The 18,369-nt window shown below is 32.5% G+C and overlaps 3 protein-coding genes across 6 annotated transcripts in view; 2 read left to right on the forward strand and 1 right to left on the reverse strand.

Moving 5' to 3' along the window:
• The window catches only part of Ckn (CRK like proto-oncogene, adaptor protein), a 27,379-nt gene extending 17,554 nt beyond the window's left edge, over window positions 1-9,825 (forward strand). For all 4 annotated transcript variants that reach the window (XM_072893331.1, XM_072893330.1, XM_072893329.1 and 1 more), the window contains exons 7-8: window positions 5-6,208; window positions 9,411-9,825. In XM_072893331.1, the coding sequence (XP_072749432.1) occupies window positions 5-259 (255 nt within the window). In that variant the 3' untranslated portion in view covers window positions 260-6,208; window positions 9,411-9,825. The remainder of the gene's footprint in view (window positions 1-4; window positions 6,209-9,410) is intronic.
• On the forward strand, window positions 9,691-15,506 carry LOC140666304 (uncharacterized). The gene is made up of 5 exons (XM_072893335.1): window positions 9,691-9,824; window positions 11,788-12,143; window positions 12,511-12,671; window positions 13,980-14,164; window positions 14,477-15,506. Exons 1-5 carry the CDS (start codon window positions 9,720-9,722, stop codon window positions 14,771-14,773), a joined length of 1,104 nt encoding a protein of 367 aa, XP_072749436.1. The 5' UTR covers window positions 9,691-9,719; the 3' UTR covers window positions 14,774-15,506.
• L(2)37cd (general transcription factor IIIC subunit l(2)37Cd) lies at window positions 15,315-18,055 on the reverse strand. Its single transcript, XM_072893332.1, has 7 exons — window positions 17,796-18,055; window positions 17,422-17,574; window positions 16,816-17,347; window positions 16,144-16,719; window positions 15,835-16,043; window positions 15,552-15,735; window positions 15,315-15,478 (listed from the first exon to the last, which is right to left on the reverse strand). The coding sequence occupies exons 1-7, from the start codon at window positions 17,928-17,930 to the stop codon at window positions 15,315-15,317; spliced, it is 1,953 nt and encodes a 650-aa protein (XP_072749433.1). The 5' UTR covers window positions 17,931-18,055.
• Between the last annotated feature and the right edge of the window lie 314 nt (window positions 18,056-18,369).

An 18,369-nucleotide genomic window follows, 5' to 3' on the forward strand; every position in this document is an offset into this window, starting at 1 on the left:
ACAGTCAAGTTCCAGTACAGAATCAGACTCTTTACCGTTTGCCAATGAGAATGCCGGCACGATAAAGCAAAGGGCCGGCCGAGCGCAAGAATACGTACCAGGTGGGTCGAATAGCGGTATCGGCAGTCACGTAATCAATCATTCCAGTGGTGGCGAACCTGCAGACGTTCTGAACGATATTGGAAATATGCTTGCCAATCTTACGGACGAACTCGATGCGATGCTCGAAGAAGAAAAACGCCAGGGCCTCAACTCATAATTGTCACTGCCTTCGTTTTCTAATTGACCAGAGTTGCCATAACGAACGTAAAACTTGGCTTATTGTCACTGATGCGCGAGATAAGTTATTTGTTTAGCAGGGTACGCGTATTCGGATACGAGTAAATGCAATTCACGAGAGGAATCCATGAACGAACATGAATCCCGTCGAGAGATTCAAATACCTATAAGGTATTATCCTATAAGAATGTTAAAGACGGAAAATATTTACCGATAAGATATATATAGACATATACTTTTTTGTTGCATTTTATTTCGAGAGGAAGGAGAGTGACATATTATATCACACTCTAAATCGAATAGTAACATTCAGTTTTTTATTGTACAGATTAATACATATGTAAACATTTTCGCGTGATTTATATTTTTGCTTCGATCATAGTTTCCTTCATCGGAAGAAAAAACCGTTTTACTTTTACATGGAAACATATCGGAGCAAGTTCCAGCAAGTTTCCAGACGCAACTGTTCTACGATAATATCGCACAATCCTTAAGTGTCTTCTACTTCTTTTGAAGTAGTTGTAGTTTACATTATATTTTTTTGTTATTCCTTCTTTTTTTTATAATGGACAATATTAGAAATGAGTGATAATGTACGAAAACATATCACTCTATTCTATCTGATAAATTAGCGCGAGTATCTTCGAGAAAATGATATACGAGATACTGATATGGCAAAAGGGGAGGGGAATCAATTTTTTAGAAGCACAGATATATTGAATGCATAACCATGATTTGTACTATAAAGCATGTTACGCAAACAATTTGGTTTTCCAACATGCATCTTCCATGTAAAACCAATCTTACAATTTATAACTTGTAATTATAACATGTACAAAAAGTCTGACTCTTTTTTCTAGAAATTTGATTTTCGTCAATATACGTACATTCCATTGACATTTTTCCATTTCCGTCCTTTGTTAAATCAATATATATCATAGAAATTGAAATTTTTTACTCATAGCTTATTCAGTTATTAAAATAAGACAAATCATGTGTTTCACACGTTTCATTGCCTACATGAAACAGCTCCGAATGTCAGAAAGATATATTTATAGGTAGATTGTTACATTGATAAAAAACAATTAACATTCTTGATTGTAAAATAATATAATTTCTGAAAAAAAACGATTAAAAAGCATAAATGCGCTTTTTTTCAACAAGAGTTCTATAAGAAATACTACAATTACAGATTTTCAAGGTAATATGGTTTAGTACAGAAATATAAATAACGTATGCTAATTAACATTTTGTATTTATTATCCATACTAATGAATATAGAAACGTATTACATAACTTATTAATTGTATGATACGTCCAGATGTGCAGAAGCACTTGGAAAGTATTCATATGTATTAAATCAAAGTAAAATTGTAGCTGCGGAGACACGTTTTCGAGCGTCTTTGCTGTGTTCGAAGATCTGTGTTACTGGTATGTTTTCAGATCTGGATGTAGTAATATTTTGCAAGACATTTTTATAAGATACTTTATACAATATACGCGTTATTGAGGATAATTGTACAACAAACATTTTGCATCTACCTTTGCAATAATAATGCTCTCATCGTAATAATGCAAGCGGCAGAAATTTAAATTAAGAATTCTTCGAAACAACAAAACAAGAATCTTGTTGATATTTCATAAGCTAAGCTGATATAAGAAAAATTCTTTTGTGCTATATGATTTTATTTAAGGATATATTTATACTGATAAGTCTACTTATATGTACTGCTTTGGTATATATTATTAATATTTCCTGCGCGGAAAGTCTATGTCTCTATTTCCACTTTGAATGATCATTTTACATACCAGTTTGAATGATTGATAATGCAAAATCCATAAGTTACAACAAAATATATAATTACTATACCTCCTTTCCCCTATGTGCGACACATTTTTAACCCTAAAGAGGATCGCGTGTTATTTATAATCGGATCCAATCGCGTTCCATAGATAAAAATACACAGAGCATATATGGAATTTTAAGGTTCACTTAAACTTAGAATTAATTGATGAAGAATAAAAGCTGCTGAGTGCAGAATACTAGAGAGAGCGAGAAAGAGAGAAAGGAAAAGAGAGAGAATTGTTAATTACTATAGGTAATATAGGTGCGTGCGTGCGTGCGTGTTACGTGTGCGTTTTATGTGTAGAACGCATAACATATACTTTATATATATATATATATATATATATATATATATATACATGCGTATATACGGAGCATATCTTAAAAAAACCGGATATTCTTTTAATAAATTATAAATTTCACCAATTTGCATTTTTTTCTTAAAAATATTAAGAAAAATTAGTTATTAATGAAGAAAGTATCTCGCATACATTTTTTATCATATATAATGTAATGCGATTTTTTAGGCCCAGTAATACTTGTAATTTGTAATTAAAAATTCAACAAAGTGAGACATTGTTATCGATAGAAGCAAAAGGCAGCTGGAAGTTACAATAGTCTGTTAAACTTGAATAAACAATCTTGATTCTTTTCTATTATGATATATTAATAATTAAGTTTATAAATTGTAAGCACTTTAATATGATTTTGTAGTATCTTCTATGACTATGTTGTACTTGGCAATCGCATGAGCATCATCTCTTTGTTAAATTTTCGATGATCAATAAGTTACATAAAGATAAAGCTAATGTTTGCGAGCGTACTCTAATCAGCCGCAATTGACTGACGCGCGATTTTACGTGAACGAGTTACGCACATTCTAGATTTATAGAGTAAAATTAAATTACATGTATACTATCTTTTACTATGAGCTCTATTAGGGCACTATTCTGTATATTTTTGTATATAATGTGATTACTGATAAATGTCGTAACGAGTTATCAGTAATCATGTATGTACATACATACAGAATATATCTCTAGAAATTCTCAAGTGCGATTGCTGTTATTTATTTATCATCATTTACAATTATATAACGATAGAATTATATCAATAACAAGATTTATTGCAGAAATTCGTAATTAACAATAAAAAAAAATTAAAATTCTATGAAAGACAATTCTATTTATATGAAATTAATTGCAAAATATATTTTATTTTATACCTCCAGCTGTTTAACTGTCAATGGCCTTTCTTGTAGGTTTAATATATAGTTTTATTTGGTTCTCCTTGAGGTTTTGTTTGATTGTTTTTGATATTTGATGGAAAATTCTCATTTTTCAATTTAAATTGATTATTTTCTAAATAAAAGTTGATTTTCAAATTGACCAAAAAAATATGTAATTGAAGGACGTCCGATCTTTTTAAGACATTGTGTATAGATGTGTATGTATGTGTGTGTGGATGTGTGTGTACGTATGTATATACATTTAATAAGCAGTGAATTTAGGAGGGCATATTCCACAATGCCGCGCGCGAGCCTTTGAGCGAGATGGATTAATCTGTTGTTTTTACAGATAAATAAACCGTACTCTAATCAGCCGCAATTGACTGACGCGCGATTTGGCGCGAACGAGTTACGCACATTATAGATTTATATTGCCATTTGATACTTATTATAATTATAATACTACAGTAACGCAAATCATTCGGATTCACGAGTCTTCGATCTATCGATTTTGTACTGTAAAATCTATAATCTATTGTACAAATATTATTCGTATTTAGCAGCTAATTATTACGTCTTTGATTTAGAATTTAGTTTATATACTTTATTCCGAATATATAAATGTTTGAGTTTGGTTTACAATTTACGTCATAAGCGATATCTCTCTCAATGAAATGAATTATATCATCGTACATAATATATAATAGCAGAGTTGCCTGTTATATGTATAGGAACTATAGTTATTTTAAAAATGGTGTAAATTAAGTCTTGGAAATTGTTAACAGGAGTATATATATATTACATTATTTTATTTAATCTTTAATAATGTCGTTATCACAAGCAACATCGATTTACATGCGTATAAATAATCTTTTTTTTTTATCAACAGTGTTATATTTTCAGATAACAATATGTTTCAGCTGTCTTGTTAGTTTCAATATACAATAGTTGATTAAAATATATAACATTTTGCAGGTTTTTAATGTTACGAGAGCAGTTGTATAACAAAGTATAACGAGAGTTAATCGCAATTCGCTAAATAAATCGTAAAATCCATTTTCTCAAACTTATTGCGTTTCAATTACAGAGATCAATGTATACACATGTATATGTATTTTATACGATGCCTTTTCACTAGTAAAAAAGCATTGTATAAAATTCTTCGAGTTATGTTATTTAAACTCATTGTATTAAATCCATTACATTCATATTGTAATAGATTAATTAACGCAAGATTTTTGCACTTTTGCATCAACGCGGTAAATTACAAAAATTTTGACGCCCTAGGGTAACTGATGAAAGCATTACATTTCTTTGTAACAACGTCCTTCCACATACAAAAAATGTGATTTCCATCATTTTAAATAAAGCTCTTCGCTTCCACATAGACATGTAAATTTAATAGTCATTCAGTAAGAACGAGAGGAAGAAAAAAATGTATGAATATAGGTTTTTTTTACAATATTTTCTAATATGTTTCAGCTAACATGAATTGAAAGTTCGTGCTGGTTACAGGCAGCTAATTGACAATTTGTTGAGTACGTGACCTCCACACGATGTACAGACGCTATACACATACAAAACGTATTAATTAGTCATAATTTTTGTACGCTATAGTGTCTCGTTCATAGCGAGCCCAATGCCCGCCTAAATTGCATTGTACAACCCCCTTCTTCCCCTTTCATGTTGGCTTAAACGCGCGTTAGATATGTTATTTGGTTTATCGATTAAGAGCCAGGGTGATTGATCTTTAAATAAAGCCAATGGACACACTTATATATTTGTCATTTCTCGATTCTTGCACGAGTTATTTCTCCTATATATCCGGTACGAGACGTGTGTGAAATCTATATTCGAAGAAAAAAAAAAGAAAGCATTTCACACACGTGTGTTACAATAATTGACGTATCGTGTTCCATTTGAATACGGGAAATATCTCTCCACGTCGATCGTAAAGACACTCTATAAGAGGGTCGGAAAGATTTTTAAGAGAACTTGTCTATGCGTAGACGAGTCCACTTGTTAAATGCTCCTTCCATTCCCTCCTTCCCCATGTCGTTCTTTACGTTCACCTCTCGTTCCCTCTCTTTCGCGCGGCCACCCTTTTCTCGTACGCGCAGGAGTATCGTACAGTGGTGTCAAACGGATAAAATCTTAAATTTTTTGGAGATGTCTTTCTACAAGATATCCGATGTATCTCATTTTACTCGAATTATATTATAAGAAATCGTGAGGCAAAAATATTTGGAATTATATAATATATTTATATTTTATACAATATTTTTTACTAGTACCCTATCAGCACACATGTTCAAAAAATGTCCATGAGAGATTCACAGGATATTAAAGTAATATATTTTAACATTCTATGAATCTCCTCTAAACATCTTTTGAACATGTGTGTGGTGATAGGGTATATGTGTGTGAAAAAATGAAAAAAAAATCTATATAATAAATAATATAATTTCATGCATATATTTGTACTTTAAAAAATATATACGGTAGGAATTTGCAAAAATCTCTGAAATATTATTAATATATTTTTTTCCCTCGATTATATATTGACGAATAAAGCCATGACATTTGGTTAAAATCTTAGCGGAATTATTTTTCTCCCATCAAGATATCTCCTTTAATATTTGTCTCCATCGCTCTCGGCACCACTGTACTCGTGTTCCGTCTTTCTCACGCGTTTACTGGACACCGCGGATACCCTCGTCGGCCGGAGACGCGACGCGATTGGTGCTTGGCAATCGGTGTGTTTGACGCGCGATTGTGTATGTGTAAGTGCGTCGCAGCTCTACACTACACTACACGTCTCATCCAGCAACGGAGTCAGTGGAGCCGCTAGCTTGGTGAGGATTGTCTCGCGATCGCGTGTTACGTTTCCTTCTCACGACGAACAATGCGCGATTTCGACGGTCCGACAGCGAACGGCCGCGCGAAGGGAATGGTCGTCGTGTCGTCGCAGTTTGCGTGATTTCAATCCGGCCCAGCGTCAGTGGCGGTGTCGCTGTGGAAGAAGAGGAGGCATCGCTTCCTGCGAGTGATTTTTTTTCGAATACGGATACACGCGCGCAGCCCGCTGGGAAATCTGCTGCGACCCCAATCAGGTTAAAAAGGCTCTCTCGCCTGATTTACCGTTCGTTGTGGTCAGCGAGTGTGTGCGCGCCACCCACGCAAATATATATGTTTATCACAGTTTTACTCATTGCTTTGTACCCTCGCATGCTCGGAGAGCACTTGTCAATAATTCGGACGTGTATGTACGTGAGATTCGTGCATCTTCGCTGTGTCACGTCGATGTACACAGCTTACGCCTCTATTCTATCTCGCGATAAAAGTGCGCTCTGTTGTCGCGTAGCAGCCGCTTCATTAAGGATTATAATAAATATGTTACATGAATAAAAGAGAACGAGAAAGAGAGTACTTACTTTAAACATGAGCCAATTTTGAGTAACAGGTTTTTAATTGTCATATATGTATAAATGAGAAAGTGGTCATGTGTTATAAAAAAAAAAGATTCGTGTTCGCTACATTCTGTTAAAAATTAAAAAATTGCGAATATATATTCGCAGAACCTTTTTATTCGAATATCTGATGTAATATACGTGTGTGTCCATAAAAGAAAATGCTCAATGAAATCCCTTTGTCGCAAAGGTTTTAATTGTTAGCAAAAGGCACTGTCGGAACTTTAAGGAATATTCCTTCTTTCTGTAAAAAAGAAGAAGAAAGAAAAAGATCCTCTCGAAATTCTAAAAAGCATTCTTGAAAGTAACAACTCCACTCTCTAAGAATTCTGTTTGTAATACAAGTTTTATCGAGTTGTGTGTGTGTGTGTGTGTGTGTGTGTGTGTGTAATATCATTGAATAAAGTTCAGAGTTCAATATAGAGAATATAAGTTCTCTTTCTCTTTCTCTCAATAATATAGAATAATAGAGAATAATATCATATATTTTTTTCCATTTTCCTTAATATTGCATCGCGTCGCGTCGCGTACGTAACAGCTCTCGCAAGGACTAGTTTTTTCACGCATGGTCGATTAAAATAGAGATCGATAGACGAGTCGAATTGGTTTAGCTCCATTGAATTTACGATTCCTATAATATTCTCTTTTTCTTTTCGACCTCTCTATTTTCACGATGGAAAAATAACTCGTCCATGGGATTCGTTTTTTCACTCAACGATTCGATTAACTACTTCGATTTCGTTGAATTTTACGAGAAAGTTAACTTCATTTTTTTTTTTATTTCTATTGATTTGTCTTGATGCTCAAAAAGAGAGAGAGAGAGAATTGCACGAAAAAAAACAATCGTTTAACGTTCAACTAATTGTAAGACTTCAGTGATAGATATCGACAAAGTGGGTGGCTGTTGCTTACGTTGCAATTGGACAAAGGAAAAATTCGGCATGATAAAATAAATAAATAAAAAATATGGAGCATGATTTGTTTTTACATAAAGTTTTGCTTTGAAAATCGTTTCAAAATTCGAAAATTATCAATTTTTCTATTTGAATTAACTTGCATAAAATTTATTAGTTTATAAAACTTTATTAAAATTTTCATATATCCGAATATATGAATAAAAAAACAATATATTATACATTAAACAGAATATGAAAAGATTATTTAATATTTAATATATTTCAATTAACTTATTTCCTATAACTTGAATTATTTTTTTGTTATATAATTTTCAAAATCAAATGTTGAATTTTTTCATTCAATTGATAATTATTAATTAAACACAAATAAAACGATTTATGCAACGTAATAACAAGTTATTCAGTTCGCAAAGAAATGTCACAATATTTTTATTCTCTTGAAATCGGCTTTTTGAAGATAAAGTTTATGGAAAAGTATTAATTTATTTTTCATTTTATTTTTTACGTAGGATAATTATATTAAAATTTATCTTGATGAGAGACGACATAACTTTTACACTTAACCCTAAACATTGAATTAATTACAAATAATTAAAATATTATTATGCAATAATTCAATAACATTCAGTTGAAGCGTTTTACGCTGAGTTAAAAAGGATATAAAAAAATTGGCAATAAAAATACATACATAAAAATAAATATACATTACATACAATAAATTATTACATTATCACAATAAGATATATATTATTTCTTTCATCTTCATTTCTCTCTTAATTAAGTAGAATTTTAATTTCGTGGATAAATCAAAAGAGAGTATGGAGACAGAAAGAAAGTATTCTTTTTCATATTAAAATTTTCTATAAACGATTATCGACAAAACACAAAGCAAATGAAGCAATGCTAACTCGAGAAAGGCCAGCTCTCAAACGCGCTTGAATCTACTTTCTCCCACGTGTGCTCTCAGGCGAATCGATCTAGTTGAACTTAAGCGTCGTCGTTTAAAAGAACATAAAAGTTACATTTACATGGATCAACTACGATCCGAGGAGCATCGAAGCGTTTTCAATTTTAGATCACACGGAATCAGATGGCCGGCTTCGAAGGAACGCGAACGATTGCAATACAAGGAAATTCACGCCGCAAGAACTAACTCTTTATCCACTTACGATGCCGCTCTCATGCGAGTGAACGGAATACCGTAGGTTCTCGGAGACTGTATCTAGGAGTATATACGAGTTGAAGCGAACGGTTATTTGTTGCGGAGATTGGATCTAGAATTTCGCGATGAACTGGCTTTGTTTCGATAGATGATGATGATGATGATAATAATAATAATAATAATAATAATGTTAGATAATGTATTACTAATATTCGTTCGCATTTATTTCTTCATTGCAATCGTCAAGCTTGGACTTACATTTCTCGTAAATCTCATAATTGCACATGTATGTATATATATATATATATATATATATATATATATGTATATAGATAATTCGCTCGTTAATAGGTGAAAAAAAAAACGAGAGGAGAGAAAAAGCATTGTTCCAAAATTCATGCGCACACTTTGAGTATTAGTGTCAATTAATCGTCAAGCATCGATGATTTTTTTTCTTTTTTTTTTTCGGGAGAGAAAAACCTTTTCTTATCTTGACTTATGTCATTAGAGACGGAGATCAACGCGAGGCAGGTGTGATGCGGAGATAAAAGAGAATGGGGGTCGTGTGGTAAAAACGAATGCAGAAAGGACGAGACGAAAGAGAAAACGGAAAAGTGGATTGATGGAAATAGAGGAACTTGGTTAAAGGTGAGATCGAAGAAAGACGCGACGAGAGAAAGACATTCGGAAAGGAATAAAGGCGATCGGGACGAGAGTGAATTACGCATTGTGTGCGGGAAACGGAAAGATATATGTATACGTCATACACCGTGGAGTGCGGACACACACATACACACATACCAATGCTCAAGACCGTATGATGGCCGAGGTTTTGTCCGAGAATGTCCCGAGGTCTGTGAGCGTCGTCGCCGTCGACGTTGCTGCCGTGGATAACGTCAGGAGTGACACGAACAGAACACAGGTACCGTTTCAATTCTCGTTTCGACATTATATGGTCGTGCGTAACATATCTAGGAACCGAAATCACCGTTCGTTCAATTTATACAAAAAAAAATGTTGGATTAACACCATCGTAGTTACGATTTATTTTATTAGCTCAATATTGATTTATATATTGATTTGATTAATGACAATAATTTCATCAGTGTAGTATGCATTAATCAGTGGAATATGTGTTATTTTAGTTTTTTTAATGCGTAATATTTAATCTTTTTTTATTAAAAAAACTTATCATGTTTTTATTAAAAGACTTAATCACACCATGTATGTGTCAAACTACATATATTGCAAAAAAATAGCATGTCTATTTTTTTGTGTGTTTCAATATCTTCTGCTAAATTTATACGCGCGAAAAGATCAGTCGACTTTTTAAATTATTACACATGACACAAGTTATATTTATGTGATTTTATCACAGTATTAAAGGAGAACCTGAATTATTAATGTTTAGAGAAGTTCATTTTTTAATTTTAAATATGCAGTGAAAAATTGAAAACAATTTTTTTAATATTTTATTTTTCTTTAAATTTTGATAGTCGTTGTTAATCTCTTTTATTCAAGACATAATTGAATTTTAAGGACTTTTTTTGTATTTGGAAAAATTACAGGGAACTTTTATGGAATTTTATTCGAACTCTAGCAAATTTTTTAAAAGATTTTTTCTGATAATTTATAAACAGTTAACAGCAAGTTAAGTGAATAATATGCTTATAAATATATTTATAATATATTCTTATTGTTAGCATATAATTATATATAAATATGTAAACATAAATATATAGGTTTTTATTTATATTCATTGTCTAAACAAAATGTTAAACATGCAGTAAATATTATTTTTTATTATAATTTTTAGTGATAAAAAAAAATAAAAGTAAATGCGAGTGAAAAATGCTCTCTTATTTTATGTAATTTATTCAGTTTTTTCAGTACATTTACAAATCTAGCAAATTTTAAAATTCACGAAGCTTTATGTTTTCTCTCTTGTGAGTGAAAAGTATGCAATAAAAGAATTTATTTTAGAAAGTTACGCTAAAAAAATCTTTAAAATATATTCTCTTTATCTAGAATTTTGAACAAAAATATCTAGAAGATCAAGGAGAATTTTCAAGATATTTTTTACAAGAGTGACATTCTGTGATTCTCGAATTTATCAATCTTATTTTCTCGAAAATAAAACTTCGAAAGAATATTTGTTCCATTTTCAATTCATACTTTCATGCGGATATTCATCTCTTTCGATTGTAAATATCCGAAAAATTTATCTACTTATTTTATCTATTTTAAAATAAAATAACTAAATTTAAAGCTCTCAATATTAAATGATATAATTAATTAGGCAATGAAGAGCCAACGCGGGTGTAGGGCGTGAAATAATTTCCAAACAATAATTCAATTAATTATTCATTCTATATTTCAATAATTAATTGAATTATTGTTTGGAAATTATTTCACGCCCTACACCCGCGTTGGCCTTTCATTGCTTAATTTTGTTTTAATTATATTATTTATCTATTTTATCTATTTTTAAATTTATTAATTTTTATTTACTCATCCAACTCCAATCAATTTATATATGCTACAGTTTTCTGGTTATAAGATTAATTTTCAGGAGCGATCGTAATCTATTTCAACTAGGATACGGACGTGTCCATTTTCCAGAAACTATTTGGGCGGCTTGCCAAAGACCAGAATGAGACGAGAATAAGAGCGAGCGAGATGTAGAGTAACATTTTATGAAGTCAGCTATTTTGGCATCAGATAAGAGGTCGAAAATCTCTCGTTCGAAGAGAAAAGCAGGAAGAGAAATAGCTCACTATCTTATAAACGACGAAAAAAAATCGTTCTACTCTAATCCCAGGACGTATCACGGTTCGACTAAATCGGTGCGAGAAATTGAAATTCATAGTCCATTTGCATTTCAGGAAACAACAAGGGACAACAATGCACGGTCTTTCATTTCGACGGAGGCGCAGACGGAGCTGGCGCTTCACGCGCCAGAAACGAGCCAGAACGAAGAAGTTCCTGATAGCATGCGAGACGCTCGTAGGCGAGAGCGACGGTTACGAAGGCATCATCGTCGCGCCCTGAGATCCTGTTCGATGCCGACGACGTATCCCGGAACCGCGCCAGGCTGTCAGACAGTCTCGAACACGCTGGGAGTGCCGCTGGTGCCACCCGCTAGAGGTTTCCTTCATCCTCCTCCTCCTCACTTAGGTCTCAGAGGCCTCAGCCTCGGTCTACCTTTTCCTGTTCCCGCCAGCGTCTCTGCCTTCGGCAGGTAAGTCGCGATGTTATTTTTGCTTTTTTTTCCGTAAGACATGTTATATTTTAAAATTGTATTTAATTCAATGATTTCTATGACAGATAAACGTAAATAAATTAACATAAATGAAAATAGCACGCTGCAAAATATTAAAGTAATTGATAAAAATGTAACTATCATGTAAATATTTTTGAATTAACTATATGCATAAATATATTGAGGCATGTCCTAATCCGAAAATACATCTCTTTTACGATGGTCTATAGTCTATATGGTCGTGTACTTTACGACTGGCGTTGTACAGTATGCGCACACCAAATGATCGTCACGAGAGACGAGTGTATGTCAGTGGGTCACTCAACGATCACTTCTTGTGTCACAGAGATGCAGTGCCGAAACAGTGCTGCGGCTTAAGTTCCCCGCCTGTACGCTGGTCCATATTGGGTGTTGGTTTCGTAGGTCTCGTTTGCGCCGGTGCTGGCACTCTCCTAGGTGCTCTCAAAGCTTCCGGTCGTGATCATCTCGTGGGAATATTTATGTCCGGTAAAAAGAACACATTTTTTCCTATTTATTCGCAATTATCGATATGTGAGGTTGTAGTATTAAGAAAGAAAATCCAATAATTAAAAATAATGACTTATTAAGAAAAAAATTACAACATGTCTATGTGATTATACGATAAAAAATATTATTTTATTCATAATGCATTTCTTCTCAGCATCTAAACACATAAATGACATAGTCAACCAGCGACTGGAACGATTTATGAAGATATTATCTCGATATGAGAGAAAATTGCAAGAAATCTTTGCTACAAAGTTATAGCTTTTTGTACTGCTATATTATATGACAACAAATGTATATTTCTACAGATAGTTTATTTTTATTGACGATTTGACGTAAATTAAATTTGTTGTAGTCACGGAAGGATCGAGAGATCATAAAAATTCGAAAGTTAAAAGTGACTCGACCGAAATGATTTTATTCAGAAGTCATTTCATTCTACTGTACGCTTAATCTCAAAAACTTCAACGCTCATTTTCTTAAAATTACTTAAACGTCAATTACGATTTTTGTTTCATTTAATACTAGTATAGCTATAGAGATTTTCGAAAAAATTTTTTTAGCGAAGATTTCACTTTTTTCAGTTCAAAAACAAGTATGCGTATATTCGCATTTATTTATAATATTTTTTTGACTTAGCGATTATTGTTTTTGAATTTTTTTTTTAATATTAATTTCTTTGTGCAGAGTTGCGGAAGTGAAACACGTGTAGAGACCTTTATTTATAAATTTTTGAAATTTGCAAAAAATTCGCTTAAACAATAATTTATGTCGGACAAGAGGACCAACCGAATTCACGTGACGATAGAGCCTAGAAGGGGACAGAAGGAGAGGGAATAGGGAAACTCGAGTTTGTAACAGTTACTTTCTAAACGTGAGCATGTAACCTGCGACCTGCTCAGAATGCCTCTCACAATGGGGGAATGCTCTAACCTAGAGAGAGATATCGATGTCGTACACCATGTAGACTTATATATACATACATAGAGAGGCCGTGAGATCGAAGAAGTGACGTACTCGTAGACGGATCGGAGAAACAGATAGCGCTGCTTGTTGTCTAGATTGACAGATAAACACTACAATTTATGTGTCATTATTTTTTTTTTTACTTTCACTTAAAAACCAGACTGTAGCTTATATAAATATTTCAATTGTTTAAATCGATTATAACGGATGTGAAGATTCTAGACTTATTTTCGTATTGTGATAATGAAATAAAAGCTATTATGTAGTGTTATAATAGTATTACATAAGTATTATTATTACAATAGTACACGTCTGTTATAGGCATAGGAGTGCTTCTGGTGTTAGTGAGTGCAGTAGCATGGCGATTGACCAACCAAGACTACTGTGGTAGCTTCTTTGGTTTCCCAGGTATTCCGGGTAGAATACCTCCTATGAGACCGACACATCCGTATGCCGCTATGCTCTATCCGGAATTCCAATTTAGAACACCACCACCAAGTTACCAGGTGAGATATCGCACCCAAGAAGATAAAATCTCTAAAGAGCCAATCTGAAAAAAGCCAATTCAACAATTTCAATATTCGATTTTAATATCTGGATATTTTTTTCGAATAAATGTATAGTATGAAAATTGATAATCTGGATGTTTTCTAAAAATTAAAAATTGTCACACTTGTGTCACAAATTCAAACACTTAATTTTTCTTTCATCTGAATACATCCTTAATATACAAGCATACACTTGGCGCTCGAGACACTGTAGCATCTCTTGATCTTGAAAATATTTATACAACGTGTAAACTATATATTTTATTACAGGCTAGTATGCAAGAGTATAGACTCCGGTTGTTATTATTGGACCGACTGCAGCCTACAACGTCGCCGCCACCGACTTACAGATCGAACGCAGGAAGTATCGTGGCTCCTGGTACAACGAGGGAGAGTCGACCACCGAGTTATTGCGCTGAAACAAATGTTACACCGAATACCACTCTAGTACCCTCGAAGAAAGACGTGAATCTCGTTAGAATTGTTCAAACTGAATCCGAGCCAGTTATTCTCAGCGGTGATCAAACACCACCTATAGCTGCTGTTGAAGTACTGGCGCATCTTTAGATTTCGAATGAGAAATCTACACGTATATCACACGTTTCGCCATTTTTACCAAGTCTAAAGCGATTGTGATCATGCATCTGAAAAATGATGTAATTGTAAATTATGGTCGTGGAAAAAGATGGAAAATACTTTAGACGCCATGTATGCCTTCACACCTCAACTTCCAGGTCGAATGCATAATATGTAGATATTCGTTTATCATAACACAAATCTATGTGCAATTGGATACTCGATGTATGTATATATAGGCCTACATGTAAAACGAAGAAATACTATAATTTTTAATTAAGGATAATTATATATTTTATATTTATTTATAATACATAACATACAAACGCGTAAGTGTATAGATATAGATAATTATACTTTTATATATATAAAAGTATAATTATCTGTCAAACTTTAGATCTAATGCTTTGTAAAACAAATGTCAAGTTAATTTAAAATATTACATCTCAATGTATTTTTTAAGAGATATCTAGCAAAGAAATGTAGTTAGATTTTTTCTTACATACTTATAATTAATTATTTAAATTCAAGTCTACAAATCTTCATTAATCACATTTGACTCCAAAGTAGGAGTAATATTTGCTCGAATTTCTGTAGAATTTGCTTTGCCTTTTTTCATCCTTTTATTAGTTTTCATCGTTTTATTAGTTTTTAATTTAATGCCATGTTTTCGTCTCCGTGGAAGCGATGTTGGATCTATAATAAAAAAAAGTATATAATTTTATTCTTGCTATATATAATTTTAATGAAGTTGAACAAGTATACGTACGATCCTCAGGAATGTTCATCCTCTTTCTCAGAACGGCGCGCACTTGTTTGTTTAAAATTTCTCTGCATTGTACATCAAAACCAGTCGGCAGCCATCCTCTCTTCTCGTGACATTTTATACCAGGTAAGGGATCAGGAAGCTTTGCTAACATTTCTTGTATTTCTTCTATTAAAACGTCGCAATACTAATAACAAGATAAATAAAGATAATTTTATTTATTGTATAAAAATCAAATATTTTCGATGCATTATCAATGCTGTGGAGAAAAAAAATTGATAAATACCTGATAAAACATTTGTCGGGAAGGAGGAACCATGCCTTCTCGGTATATATACACATTTTCATGTAAATGCCGCTCTTTCTTTGGATTTTGTTTCTGACTCAGGTTAGCAGTGAGTACAGCGGGTTTTTGTTTAGAAACAGGCGCAGATTTATATGGTAATGTGTAATTTGAATAATTTCTTTTGCATCTGACAGTCAAACCTAATCCATCTATAAATCATGTATAAAGAAATAATCATTTTTATAGAATATTCTTCTATTGTGCAAAATATTAAATATCTTTATCAATTGAACATGATATGCAACTTACGCATAGCTTTTAATCTATAATCCAATGTCTGATACTTTCTCGCATTAATATCCTTTCTTGGATCGTAACCAAGTTTCACCCACATGATTCTCCATGGTCCGGTCATAAAATAATACGCTACTGACGGCAATAATATCTTCAATTGTTCAGACGTAAATTGCGTCTTATACATGATGGCATTTTTAGACCAGATTGGACGCTCCTCAAAAAGTTGACGCACTTGTTCCAAGTGCGCATTCTGAAGAAACTTCACTTTCATAGCTGTTTCAATACCTTTTGGTGCTGCGGTGGGCACCTCTAGTGTGGAAAAGTATATATAATTGGGAAAGCCTGCTTGACACTTTTTGTTTTTACCAATTATATTCTCAGAGTTAGAATCTATTTCAGTTTTTGGTATGTATTGCTGCATAGTATCCATTCTACTAAATGCAGCTGGTGGCAAAAAATAAGGCACGTCATTCTTCAACCAAGAATAAGGTGGAATGCCTGTTGGATAAATCGAGTTATATATGCATTCCAATTTTTTTTCATCTGATTTGCTCTGCGTCATTGGTACATATTGAAAATCGCATAAATCTAAAAGAAAAATAAAATATTAATATGTTAAATAAGAAAAAAAACTGGAATTGTTATACAAATAATGTTTTACATAATTTATCATAGAAAACATACTGGTAAATTTGAATTCAGTCTCGACTCTTCCTAATATTTTTAAATGTGGCACCTCATAATCTGTCTTTTGGGAGAAATTTTCATATCTGTTATTGTCAAAAGTAGGCAATATATTCTTTTTTCTTTTTGGCGAGCTTTTATCTTCATGTGTACCGTCTAAATTTTTAATATTATCTGGAGTACATTTTTTCTCTACAGTATCTTCAATAGCACTATTTTCACTAGCATTATCTTTGTGGTTGTCCTCTTTTAACGTATTAGATACACTATTAATCTGCTCATCCTCCAACAAATGAACTGTCTTATTTTCTTTGCTGTCGATATTACAAGATGCAGTAGCTTTCATATGTGTAGTATCCACATATTTTGATTTTGTAGCCTCTGTCATATGTGCTTGTGTTATTCTATTTTTTTTTATCCGAACTCTGAGTAAAAAACCAGTTGTACTATGTCTATCTCCACAGGTAGGTTTACTATATCCATCATTGGGTCTGAACCGCAATTCTAATCTTCTATTAGGAGCATCTACAGTCTGTTAAATAAATATATGTAACTGAATAACTTAATATAATTAATTTAATGTAATATTTAATTTGTATAACATACGTTAGAAATAGAGCTAACACCACCTAATGTTTCGATTGCTTTATCAACGTTAACTATGTTACCAGGATACTTAATACATATCAGCTTTTTATCAAAGTTGTGTCCAGAAATTACTGGACCTGTATACTGGCCATCCTGTTCATTCGTCTGTATCTGTAATAGAATACTATTCAGCATAAATGTCTTTAATTTAATCTCACCTTAGATTTTGATAAAATACACCCATTAGTTTTTTTTTGTCACAGATTTGTTTTAATCTTAAATTATACTTTTTATGAATATAAGTAAAACATTTTTTATATAAGAAAACGTGGGATGTTAATGCATTTGTATCAAAATCTAAGCTAATTAAAATATTGAATGTTTATCCTTGCATTATTCTCTGGCAATTCGATAAAGGAATCATCGCTATCTATTTCTTGACGATAATCGTCCACGTTAAAGTCTGGATCCTTGTCATCTTGTTTGTCGAACGTTTCGATGTCACTTGGTTCGCTCGCTTCGCTCATAGTGTAATTTCTTTATTTATAATTGTCAAATCATTTGATCACGCACGTCTTCCTCGATTCAAATTCTGAATGATGTGTAATCATATGGCACAAGCAACAATAAAAAGTGAGATAACATGAGGCATTCTACAATATTAACCGAGCGATTGGCAAATCAAACGACGACTTTATCAGCAATCGAAAAGTGGAAGAAAAATATATCCCACAACAAAAAGAGAAGTGTGACAGGAAACACAGAATTTTATATATGTATTATTATATAGAGGATGTATCATAATTAACAGATATCATCCTTTATTTAAACGGATTCTGCGATTAATTTGAAGATGATTTTTCTTCAGCGAAAATGTGAAAAGCGGTCATCATTTTTGAGAAACATTTAATTTTTAATTACATATATCTTTATAATTATAATAAGCCTTAAATGAAAATTTTAATA

The sequence above is a fragment of the Anoplolepis gracilipes genome, chromosome 5 (genome assembly GCF_047496725.1).
Source record: "Anoplolepis gracilipes chromosome 5, ASM4749672v1, whole genome shotgun sequence".
Classification (NCBI taxonomy): Eukaryota; Metazoa; Arthropoda; class Insecta; order Hymenoptera; family Formicidae; genus Anoplolepis; species Anoplolepis gracilipes.